At 48.7% G+C, this 13,011-nt stretch overlaps 2 protein-coding genes across 2 annotated transcripts; both read right to left on the bottom strand.

Annotated features, from left to right (window-relative positions):
* Positions 1-740: 740 nt before the first annotated feature.
* lamA (putative urea carboxylase) lies at positions 741-5,115 on the bottom strand (the record flags this gene model as incomplete). Its single annotated transcript, XM_031149384.1, has 11 exons — positions 741-1,831; positions 1,881-2,016; positions 2,066-2,807; positions 2,864-3,116; positions 3,171-3,347; positions 3,404-3,544; positions 3,590-4,061; positions 4,131-4,376; positions 4,436-4,706; positions 4,795-4,903; positions 5,022-5,115. 11 exons carry the CDS (start codon positions 5,113-5,115, stop codon positions 741-743), a joined length of 3,732 nt encoding a protein of 1,243 aa, XP_031005646.1.
* A 317-nt stretch (positions 5,116-5,432) lies between these two features.
* Positions 5,433-6,273, bottom strand: lamB (Lactam utilization protein; the record flags this gene model as incomplete). The annotated part of the gene is made up of 2 exons (XM_031149383.1): positions 5,433-6,136; positions 6,219-6,273. The coding sequence occupies 2 exons, from the start codon at positions 6,271-6,273 to the stop codon at positions 5,433-5,435; spliced, it is 759 nt and encodes a 252-aa protein (XP_031005645.1).
* Positions 6,274-13,011: the final 6,738 nt, after the last annotated feature.

Here is a 13,011-nt window from a genome sequence, read left to right as displayed (position 1 = left end):
TCCCTTTTCATTTCAGGATTGGGTTTCTGTTTCGTAAGAGGAATGGAATCCTTTGCTAAGTTCAGCGGCAAAGAGTTTTCTTTCACTTTACGCGGAAAGCATGTAAGGACCTAGGTACGGTGTAGCATCCTGTGATAGGTTGGTTGGGTTGCGGTATTTACGCATGGCATGTCTGCGTGCGCCGGGAGGAGCTGGCGGTAATTTCCTTCCCGAGCCCGAGGTGCCCAGGCCAGGGTAGTTGTTTAATATACTATACTTCGTAGGAGTACAGTACGTAAAACATACTTTGTTCATAGGTTTACTACTCCATAAATATAATTATTCCCTGCTCGACTGCGGATCTGGGGTAGGTATCCTTCAACTTTCTGACCTTGGCGTAGCATGTGGCAAGGAGAGAACACTTGGGAATGAAAAGAAAAGAAAAGTCCTCAGCTGAGTCAGAAAAGTGCAATGTGACTTCGTCACGTTGTTGGGTACCGGTATCGGTATCGTATCTTTTATTGAGGCTAACGTCAGCTCGGAAGTGAAGCTGGTGTTGGGGGTGAATTGTCATCAGTAGAAGAGGTATCAGCGCTATCTACTTCTACACGCTCATACTTGCTGCCAATACCCATTAGATCTCACCATTTGCGGCAATTAATCAGCATAAAAGTTCAGATATAAGTGCACAAGCAGTACATGATTACATTTCTTTCTTACAAATCTCCGACACGTGCCATATACTTCTCAATCTTCACCTCTCATCCGCCCGCCTTCACAACAACAATCCAAGTCCCCGGACTCACCACACTCCCCGGTTTACTAGCCACAGCCTCAACCGTCTTCCCCACCGCCTCGCCCTCACACACAACATTGATCTCCATTTTCATCGCTTCCAGAATCGCCACCACCTGTCCCTCCTTCAACACGTCGCCCGGCTCTACAAGCACCTTCCACACATTTGCATCGATCGGGCTATCAATCGTAACCCTAGCCTCCTCCGCACCCCCCATCATCCCCTTTACGCGCTCCGCCTCCGCCGCCCTCTCCGCCTCCTGCCCCGCAACCCACTCCCCATACATCATCTTCTCGACCTCCAAATTCCCCGCCACCGAATCCCGCTGCCGTGCCCGGAACGCCTGGACCTCGGGGTCCGCGCGGGCCTGCTCAAACACGGCATGGATGTCCGCGAGGTCGAAGACGCCGTCGCGGATATCGAATGCGTAGTCCCCGCGTCGGTAATCGAGCATTAGGTTGTCGTATTCCGCGATGCTGACTTCGTGGTACTTGACCATGTCAAAGGGCTCGTAGAGCCAGGGGCGCGTAGGCGTGAAGCTCGGCCCGCTGCCGAAGGTGTCCCAGCACTCGATGGTACGTGCGAACATCATGTAGCCGCCGGGAGCCTCGAGTGGGTAGATGGCGAAGAGCGAACCGCCCATGCCGATTGTGCCGCCGGGGGTAGAGACGCGGGTTGGGTTGTATTTTTGGCCGACGATGCCGCTCATTGGTTCAAGGGGGAAGAGAATGGGCGTGCCGACGAGGAAGCCGACGGCTACGATGAGGTAGGGAGAGTTGAGGAGTGTTTCAAAGGTTTCGCGGCGCGTGGGAAGCCCGTTGTTGGTGCGTAGGTATTCAACGTTATCCGGGAGGTAGACTGCGGTTGGTCGGTTGGTTTCGATGTATCGTTTCTCGGAGGCTGCGATGTCGGGATGGTCGAATACTACAGGGAGGTGTATCTCGCGGCAGGGGATTTTGACATCAAGCGTGGCTTGAATGCTGTTTTCGGCATTGTGGACAATCTCTAGTAAGTCGTGTTGGGTGATAGCTTTGGGGTCGAACTGTATAATGACGGCTGTTGCAAGATTAACAAAGACGAATTGGTCAGGCGCGAGGGAACTTACAGCCAACATTTGGATTCATCAATAATCTAGGTCCGTCTAACTTTTGCAGTTTCTCGACCAAGAGTCTGATATGGGTAGTAACTCTAACATCTACTGTCTGGGTGCCTATTTCAACGAGGAGAAAACAATCTCCTCCCTAGAGACGTCAGCTTGATGCAAAATTTACCTGTAGTCTGAAAACTCACCTGTCTGTAAATGACTTGTTGTCGTTCTCCATTAGCGGGGATTACCTTCAAGATGGCGTTCGACTTTCCCTCCTCCAAGCCGGAATCTGGAAGCGTCAAATCCAGTTGCGGCTTATTCTCAGATTTACCCTCCACCAACGCCTGCACATCCTGAATAAACCTCTCAACCCGATCTGTCAACTCCAGAGCTAATTCAAAAGTAGTTGGTCTGAGCTTCATATATCCACCAGGCTTGACCTGTCCAAGGCGCCAAAGATCGGCAGAGATGACAGTCGATGAGCATAGCAAACCACCCAGGTCAGGACTATCCATGGAGAAAACCACCGAGGAATCACCACCCCAATTGACTCCTCCCGGCGACGGATACCCGTAGTCAAAGATATTAGACGGATGCGATCCGCCCTCTCCGCCATCTTTTCTGCTCCATTCAGGCACAGGGCCTACGAGACGAACGCCTGTTCGGTTTGAATTGTGGCCAATCTTCCATGCGGTGCTGTATAGCATTCGTTTATCCTTCTCAGTCATGAAATCATCGGAGTCGTGGGGTCCATGCATGCAGTAGACTTCGGAGATATCGAAATTAGGCACGCAAGACGCGGGAAGCTCGAATGGGGTGGCGCCATTGGCCCATTCCTTGGTGTCGCGGTGAAGCTCGATCCAATCGCCCATTTGTAGTTGTCGTCCCTGAGTTCCGCCGAATCCAAGACTGGGTGTGCCTGCTTTGGATCCCAGATATAGAGGACTATTTGGTTAGTATTGTGCTCGATAGCTCATAGCGATTTAACGAGAGCTGCTTACATTTCTGGAAATCCTCCTTTCACAGCAAGGTAGAATCTCAAACCACCATTTTCAACCTTGCCCATCTTCAACTTCTGGCCAGCTTGAATGACAAATCTCGACCACATAGGATTTTCTTCACCATCAATGGTAACCAAGACTTGAGCGCCACAGACTGCAAGAACAGCTGGCGCGGTGAAGAGTAATTCTGGGCCAGTCAATGTCATTTCCAAGACCTCCATGCCAGGGTCGTTGCCGACTAGAACATTCGCAACTAAACAGCGAGGTCAGTAGATGAGCTGAGCTTTTGCAAGCGCGAGAGCCATACTTCTCGAAGAGAGATTGTCCATAGGACCTCCTTTTGGTATGCCATGTCCGCTAGTTGCTCTTGCAGGGAAGTCTTGAACTGTGGTAAATGATCCGGGTGAGAGAACATCGATTGCGCGAGGCTCGTACGTGAATTTTGTTTCGAGGAAGTTCGTCAGTGTGTTGCCGGCCAGGAAAGCTACCTATTGTCAGTCAATCCGTTGCAGAGTCAAGTGAGGGAGGGCTGCAATTTACGTTTTGATAATATCACATCGGCCAAGAAATGGATATTTGTGGGCGGGCCTTGGAGTTTCGATTCGGACAAGACTTTGGTCATTTTCTTGCACGCAGATTGCCTGTCGCTGGCGTGAACCATTACTTTTGCAATCAGTGGATCTAACGGGGATCAGTATAGTTCGAATTCCGCACTTCCGAACTCACCATAAAAAGAAGCAATTCTCTGCCCAGTCTTCACCCAAGTATCGACTCGGATGCCCTCATCCTCGGGCCACCGAACAGCCTGCAATAACCCAGGACTCGGAGCATAGTCCCTAAATGGAACCTCTGCATAGACTCTCGCCTCAACCGCAGCTCCACTCGGCCCATCTTTTTGCAGCGAGCGCAAGAATTCAGACGAGAGTCCCGTCTCGCCTCCTTTCTCGCAGTCTGCTTGCTGCAACATAAGTGCCACCAGATCAACGCCGTAACACAACTCGGTAATCCCATGCTCTACTTGAAGTCTAGTGTTCATTTCCAGGAAGAAGAAATCTCCTGTGATATCATCAACAAGAAACTCGATGGTGCCAGCAGATTTGTACTTTAGTTGTGACGCATATGCAGTAGCGCATTTGGTGAGTTTTTCTCGCAGCCCGGGTTTCGTTTCGACGAAAGGGCTTGGACATTCTTCAATGACCTATAATACATTTATCATTAGCAGTCTATGTAGTTTCTAGAAGAATGTTTTCGTTTTCAAGTACCGTACCTTCTGGTGCCGTCTCTGAATACTACATTCCCGCTCTCCAAAATGCACAACATCACTCCCATTTCCAAAAATTTGAACTTCAATGTGTCGACTTTGCGGGTAATACTTCTCCAGGAAAACCCCCGTGTTATTAAAAAGCGTCTCTCCTCTACTCTTGACTTTCGTAAACGCAGCCGAGATCTCATCTTCATCATGACACACTTGCAACCCCATTCCACCTCCTCCACCCGTCGCTTTAAGCATAATCTATAATTCCACTAAATCAGTCCTTGCTCACTCCTCCTTAGCGCGACGATCTATCTTACTGGAAAGCCCAACTCCCTCGCAGCATCCAACGCCGCGTCCTCAGAAGCCAGTAGCTGGCTACCAGGCACAACAGGAACATCTGCTGCAACAGCCAAGTCCCTCGCGCGGTGCTTCTGGCCCATCTCAGTCATGGCTTCCGGACCCGGTCCTACGAATACCATACCGGCATCTACGACTTGCTGGGCGAATGCTGAGTCTTCGCTGAGGAAGCCGTAGCCGGGGATGATGGCATCGACGTGAAGGCTTTTGCTGATTTCAAGGATCTCTTGTCTGTTGAAAATCAATGGGCGGGTGTTTATTGGATGGATGGATGGATGATGGAAGATGGGAGGAAAGGAATGAGGTGGGATGGACTTACATGTCTAGATATCCACTGGCGTTCTCGCCAGGTAGTAGGATGTTCTCATCAGCAAGTGAAGCATGGAGCGAGGTCGCATCGGAGTTTGTGTAGACGGAAACGCTTTTCACTGCAGCAAATCAGTACTCGTTGTAAATTTAAAAAGCAACAGCTGGAAAGATGGAACAATCTTTGAGAGCTCTATTATAGTATATCACAGAACGGAAACATAGGAAAGGGTTGGTTACACCCCACTTTCGTGCATGCTTGAATAAGACGAACGGCGATTTCTCCTCGATTGGCGATAAGTACCTTTCGAAGATGAGAGAATTGGTAATCCATGCTGTGATGTAATGTATATATAGAAGAAGATAGGGTTTAAACAATCGTCTCTTCACGTCATTGTTGACAGACGTCTTTAAAGAAGTGCCATTCCGAATGCGAGGCGGGGTACTGTACGATAAGAACCTATCGGAAAGATAGGGGGATAACCAAGCCCAAGACACCGTACGCCCGACCCCCGTTATAACAGAGCACGAGTCTTGTCCCTCACGTTTAGTCATAGCGTACGTAAAACAGAAATGGGAATCTACGGAGTATGAGTGCTTGGATGTAAAGGAACAGAGTTTTACGCAGTAAAGAGCGGATACTTTCAACTGCTACTTTGCCTCGGGGAAGAGCTTTGCATTAGCCTCATCCACAGCCTTTCTTCCCGCCTTCGCATTCTCCAATGCAGTAGGCATATCACTGTGAAGACAGATACTAAAGGCAGTCCCTGCAAACCCTACCTTGAACATCCCCCCTTCATTGTGATCCCTCTCATCAGTCTCTGCACATTTCGTGATTCTCTCGTATATCAGTTCCGGCGTAGCCATCCTGCTCTTCGCAACCGGCACCAGCGCTCCATCCGGCGTATAATCAATATCCACATACAGCTCCTCCTGAAATGGCAGCCCGTACTTTGCACACATCTGCTTCTGCGTCGCATTCTTGCACGCATAGACGGGGACTTTATACACGGCCGCCGCGCGTAGCACGGCATCCATAATCACGGCATCCCGTTGCATGTAGAAGAACAGCTCCCCGTGCGGTTTGATGTGGTTCAGCGGTACGTCTTCTGCGTCTAGGAATGCCTTGAGTGCTCCGACCTGGTATAGTATCGACGCGTACATGTCTTCGGGATCGACTTCGATCCTCCGGCGGCCGAAGCCGAATAGATCAAATAGGCCGGGATGGGCGCCCACTTTCACGTTGTGGGCTTTGGCCATGCGCACGGTTTTGAGCATGAGCGATGGGTCGCGGCGTGGAATCCGCATGCGATGTTTGCTACGTCGATGTATTTTATGAGTTCGTCGTCGGGGCCCTACAGTGCATTGATTAGCCATGTTTGGGAGCGCAAGATAAGAGAGAGCTATTTGGGAGCAAGTGTACCATTTTCCAGCGACCAAAGCCTTCACCCATATCGCAATTGATCTCGATCTTCTCCACAAGTCCTGCCATTGTCATTGTCGAGGTCTACCTTTTGTTATGGAGGGTCGTGGTTGAGGATGTGAAGTGAAGTGAAGACTGTCAGTGAGTAGGAAGCTCTCCCACATCAACGTCACATCTCGAATTGTTAGCATCCCACCTTTGGGAGCATAGCAGCCACCAACGTCGGACAAAGATTGGTGCACTTGTACTACATGCAATGTCCATCTCCATCGGCTTGTTGCTGGTGATGAGGATGGAATGAAGCTGAGGCCAAATCCCTTGAGTAGCCTAGTCAACAATAAACGCGTGGTCTCGTGCAAGACAGGGGTTGGGAATTTTCACGATCTCACTTACATACAAGTACTTGCCAGCTCTTGCACGAATTTCACCTTTATGACTCTCTTTCAACTCCAATTAAGAGTCACCCTCTTAATACTTTTATGCAAATGTCTTAGAATCTTGAGTACCTGACTCCGATGATCCGATTGTGTCGTAGCTCCCTGAAAGACCGCTTGGTGGGGGCACAAGTTGCCTAACGTGAGACATCTGAGGACTCCTTGTTGGAATAATAGAACAAGTGTTGATTATTAGCCCAGTCAAGAGAAGAGCGAGATGTCTTCTATGCACTTGCTTTGCGGGTCCTGTTATCCAAGACGTTAGTTATCTCAAGTGGTGGCTTGACATGGACAGAATCAATCCACTAACTTCAAGCGGGGTTTCACTTATTGTCTGTCGAGTTCTCTTTCTAGTTGAAGTTTTGTTAGTCTGAAAATTCGACATGATCTATTTCAAGTTAATAGTATCATTTATATTAACTTCTTTACCTTCTTTGAAATCTTCTTTAAAGTTGATATGCCATCTTTCCTTTTGAAAAGCGACGCGCTATTCGATAGATGTCATAGATTGATTTGCAGTATGAGTTTCGTCTACATAACAGCTAGTATCTGTTGCGGCCTTCATACATCGCTATAGCTTACCAACTCGTCACTTATATCGTTAATCCATTTCGAACCCACGTTCTAGATTTTCTCAACGCAAACTCCGTCCATCTTACCAGCAAAGTCAGCCCACTCTTATATGAGACCGTCGGTGAAATGATAGAATGTGCAAGCTTTACATCTAAAGTTGTTCTCGAATGTTTGTCTAGTGCTGACCAAATCTTTATCATAGCGCGTTAGAGCGTCTCTTTTCATCCGGATTTCAACAAATAGCCTAAGTCTTTCACATAACCGTTGTAAAACGAGGTGAATGAAGCTTTTGATCAAGTCTATGAGAGTACGAGGCACGAATTGCTTCTATTCTTCTATTGGACTCCTCGCACGCCATCGACTTCTCTCGAATGGTCTTTCTGGCGTTGACAAATGATTTTCCGGTGTACTTAGGACCCCGGCTTTCACTTCTCTAGATCCAAGTCGGATTGGTAATTTGACAATAGTAGACTCTCGACGGCCAATAAACGCCGCGTTCTTATAGAGGTCCCACACCCGCTCCCACTCCCGCTCCCCCACCTATAAATCCCACTCCCACTCCCACTCTCCCCCACCAACCTCGCCTCCCTCACACAAGAAGTCCCCCTCGCAGCACCCATATACCTCTCAAAAGACCCCCCATCTCCCTCAACAACCCCTCTAAACCCGCCACCCCCGCACTCTCAACCCGCTCGCCCAGCGCGCAGATCCTGCGATTCAAGCGCTCTAGCCCTGTGGTGGCAGTGCCCGCAGTGCGCTTGCGGCCAGCGGCATCGGTCCTCGAGCGCGTCGCTGGTCATGAGGTGCCAGATGGCGCAGAGGTCTTGTAGAGCGTAGCAGGGAGGCCATGGATAGGTCGTGGATGGAGGTGCGGTATTGGGCTTGTGCGTAGGCGAGGCGAGGCGCTCGGGAGTGAGGAGCGGCATGGTGAGTTGGGTCGTGTTGTAGAGGGGGTTGAGGAGTTGGAGTTTCCATTGTGGTGTGTTGGAGATGAAGGATTGGATTGGATTGGATTGGTTGGTTGTGGGGTTGACTGTCTGATGTTTTAATGAAGTAGAAGGATATTTGGGGTATGCTGAGGCTAGGAGTGGATTTTGCTCGGTGCGATCGTTCTGGTAGTGAATGGAATAAGAAGGGTTTTCATCCAGGGACTTCTCGGCTCGTCCTACTTTTGTATATCTCTGATTTCCCAGTATAGAATTCACAGATTTGAGCAAGTCAATGATTTCACACTAGAAATCCTTGGGAGGTTGATTGGCATAATGATTTCTAGGAGAATACCAAAAAGCATCCAAGACTTATGCAGTGCGTTGTGCAGGGCATGTTCTTGTTAACCTTAGAGTCTCTCACTCACCACCAGCCTATCACACATAACCTACCTTTCCGTTCTATAGCATGCCGCACCATCCTTTTACCCCGTGCTCTGGTAGATTGAAAGTGGTATTGTATGCATATGAGTAGTTGGGGCATTTAGTATAGATAGATACCTAGATATTACTGAACTGCAGCTTCAAGTTCAAGTATCAAGACAGAAGAAGCGCTAAAGCGCATCCATCGTATGAAGAACAATTCAACCAACCAGTTATAGCATTAATTGCAATCCAAATGCTGGATAACAACAATAGTTCGTCTGATTCTATTTCGACTCAACTACTGACCGGCGAGTCTGTAGCATATCATATTAAACTTAAAGTACAAGCAAGCAACATATTTTTAACAAGCTATGAAAAAGAATGAATGAATGAAGGAATGTATGAATGAACATGTCGTCGTCGCGCACGCATACACCATTCATGCTCCTAACCAGCCATGATTCCATGACGACGTATTCCATCCATCCTTCACACTTCAAATAAGCTTTCATTCGTGTGTAGAAGCATAAAGTAAGTGCACACAATACAGTCAACAAGGTAACGCGGGGCATAGGAAGTGAGTTTTCTAGCAGGAGACTTCCCAGATGATCATGTGGTGCGGACTTTGGATAGAATTGAACGGTATGCGTCAAGGGGTTCGTTATTTATGGTATACTTATAATCCTCACAACAGCCTGAAACCAATACGGTATAAATCCCGCTCCCTTCTTTCCTTCTTCGCAACCCAGAAAATTGAAACGCGAGAAGTCGAAAATGCGCTACTCAATAACAAGTGTAGACCTGTCTGTCTGCTATACACGTTAGCAATACTTTCATAATCATACATACAATTCAAACTTCACAACGTTGTCCTTTCCCCCCCCCCCCCTATTCGCTCCCACACGAAATAAAACTAGGTAGATGAGCTTTGACAGCAAATGAATGATTGAACGACTGACGGATTTCGACTGAGACGGAATGGTATTGCGGGGCAGACAGCGTGAGATTTTTAGAAATGAGTGAAGTCTGATGATTCTAGCTGGTGGCACCGATAGGTAGTTGGAAATGCCTCGGGGCAGAGTGAGAGACATAAACCCATGTTTCAGATGCGTTTTTTTCCCGAAGATAGGAATGTCAGCTTTGTGTTCACCTCAGGCTTTGTACTTTCCCAACACGTCTGCCATTCAACTATCTACTCTAATAATCTCCCCGACTCACCCGCCATTGACTGGAAATCCGCAACGGTCCCATAGTCTCGCCGCGTCTACAGAAACACCACAAGATGGCCAAAGTTTGAGATCCCTAGTAGATGACTCTCGGATCACTTGAGTACTAAAGAAGCTGAAATCGATGACTCAAAGACCTGTTTTGTCACCGCGAGAGGGGCAAAGAGGCCTGAGCATCCTTGAAGCCTAACTTCAATGCCCTTCTCATTTTCATCACATTAGACTTATCATCTTTCCTATTCCAGCAATTTTCGGTGGCAGAATCACATGCCGGTATTCGAAGTCCAGATTTCTTGAGATGAAGGCAAATATTATCCCCAGAAAATACAGCATAGCCTCAGAATTACTTGATTCGATACGGAATTGGGAGACTCGCCCGAATCAAGGGGCGAGCGTCGCAATGTAACGCGCTAGTGGTTCCGTCGGATGTGAGTCAGAGGTCTGGAATAAAGAGATTAGGTCGAGGCTCGGGATTGTGAAGCAGTATTTGAGATATTAAACCCTGAAATGGACTGATATAGGAATGATTCCAGTCTGACAAATTCTGGTATGACTCTTGGACAACATAAGGAAGAAATGAGCCACAGAGGCAAATATCAAGTCCACGGTAGTACCAAGTATTATGTAACTGAAAGCAGGACTTGAAGGATGATCGCTTGAACTGATTTGAGTTCTTGGTAGGTCAATGATGCTGGGTGGCGAATGAATAGGGGGATATTGCTGACAAATAGAGCTTCGTCAGTCATAGAAGCAGCTTGAATAGACTGGAAGGACAGAGATAGCGTGAACCCCGAGTAGGCAGCGTTGACATTCGGAAAGCACAAGGTGATACTTGGATTCAAGAGGCAACTACGCCATATTTGTTTGCCATTCCGTCCCTTTTGAGGTGATTGGCCACACGTGACTCATAACGAGGCTGAAGTGGTACGTACTGCGTACCAGTGTATCATCTTTCAATAATGTGCCAGATGACTCCAACGATGCAAGGCTGATCGGGCGTCGACTTGACGGTACCTTGAACGGAGTATCAAACTTGATTCAGCCCCTCTCCATGGTAAAGCACACACAATGTCTCATGAGGCTGACCCTTCAGCCGTTCTGTCACATATGTGCAGGCCTGGCTATTGGCCCTGTTTGTTGCCTAAGCGCGTCCAACAACGTTTTGATATCTGATGACCAAGAAGGCGGTTCGAGACTGGATGGATGGGTGCACCGAGGCCTCGGCAAACAATCCACTCGGGCACGTATGCCTCTTGTGGCAGAAACAGAAACACAACCCATGGCAGAAAGATTTCTGTAATACCCACCCTCAATCCTCCATACCCAGCGGAGAAGGATTCGAAATAAAAACAAGTGAATAACAAAAGAGTGAAAAACAATTGTTGAGTGCGAGACACCACGTCACCGAGCAGATAGCTCTCCTGTTCTTGTGCGACACGTGTGCTACACCGCTTCAAAAGGGCATGGGAAAGGCTCGAAATGTGTCAAAGATGATGCTATCGATGCAGGCTCAGGTCGAAGGCAGTAGTGTCGTTATCCGCCTGCATCCGCCTGGCGTAGACTAGGTTTTCAGCCAATGCTGTGTCCTGCAGCGGGAAGTAGTGGGGTTGGTGTTGAGTGGAGGCGGGAGCATGCGTGGTCTTGCTTCCAGGATGTGCTCTGGTTGCTTATCCTGTGCAACGTGGTTGGAGCAGGGGGGGTCAACCAATCACGTCACAGCACAGGCCGCCTTGGCATGTGGCTGCATGTGGCTGCATGTCACCGTACGTCGCTGCCCACTCAGGATGCAGCATTCAGGAGACATTCGATGCAAACAAAAGAAGCCCTTTTCTTTCATCTGCAGACTCAGTGTACAAAGGTATATAGCGAAGTATGACTCAAATGGCTGCGAGGTACTTGTGGGAAGATTCGTGTGGCGGAGCAGGGAAAACTCTGCAAAGATTAATTGAAGAGGCTGGGGACAGGCTTGTAAGTATCAAAACGGCAGAATAAGAAACCGTCTTTCCTGTTCGAGGACAGTGGCCCCGGCCCGCGAGGGAGGAGGCTGGAAAGATGCTTGCACGATAGATAAGACATGGATCAGTACTATAGACATGTGGGCTTGTGAAGTTGTGGCCCCAGCGGACCTTCGGTGGTGATGGTGCGGTGCTTTGCCGCAGATAGAAAAGGACGTACAGTACGACATGGGTTCATCTGTGAACCATTGCAGCGGGAATCGGGACTTTACAGCAGGTGATGTGCCCTAAAACGAGCCTGACATTAGAGCCCGCAGCCTGCGTCTATAGCCTGTTGTAGCACCCCGCCGGCATGCAGTTCAGGGAACCAACAGGGGAGCGGAAGAGCCTGAAGCCTAGAACTTCCGTCGTTGAAGTGAACCTGAAGTTATGAGAATATGGTTGTCGCATACTGCGGAAGTCCTGCTTGATCTCAGTGCTGCAAATGACCTTCGGGTGTAGGGAATTAGATATCGTGACTTGCCCAGACAATCGCAGTCCAATGATCCAGATGGTGATATAGCCCCTTTGTGATATCGAGCATGATATTGGCGATTAACAACGGCGCGTGATTCTTGGTGTTGGAGGCTTGGGTACAATTGGCAAGGGCTTGTCTTAAGAGAAACTCGCAGCCTCTAAGATATTTGGCGGGGTTTAACCCGATCTTTTCGCAAAAGAACTCGGGAGGGTGTGAGGGAAGGTTTTGATAATCGGTGATTGTCTCCAATTGAGAAGGTCTGACTACCTTACATGGGCGTTAAAATAGAAAGTCAGCAATCAGTCACACGTTCATCGTGATGTGATGGCTTCGCTCGGTCGCGCTTGCTCCCCTGAATGGCTTCCCCTCCACCCCTCCTCGTTCCGTTTGTTCAACCCCGCCATCTTCTAAATAGCGTATATGGTGCATCCGCATCCTCATCTGCTGCACCACCTCTGAGAGTAATCTCGATTATACCAGCAGCGCATTCCTGTACTGTACCGGCGCGTCAAGAATAACTCCTCATCCATACATTACTGTACCAGGTCCTCACTATGCGTCTTACCTAAGAACCACGGCCACAAGTCGGCCTCATACGTCAACTATCCGTCTGGCTCAGTACCTCCGTACCAGTCGTGTCTTCAGTATCTCAGTAGGTAGGTAGCCAGCTTTTCAATTAGCTAGCAAGGGGCAAATAACCGGATTCCTCGGTGGGTTGTACGAGTGCAACCAAAACCACGAGTCGTTCGC

The sequence above is a fragment of the Lachnellula hyalina genome, assembly GCF_007821495.1.
Source record: "Lachnellula hyalina strain CBS 185.66 chromosome Unknown contig00060, whole genome shotgun sequence".
Classification (NCBI taxonomy): domain Eukaryota; kingdom Fungi; phylum Ascomycota; class Leotiomycetes; order Helotiales; family Lachnaceae; genus Lachnellula; species Lachnellula hyalina.
This window is presented reverse-complemented; position numbering and strand designations above follow the sequence as displayed.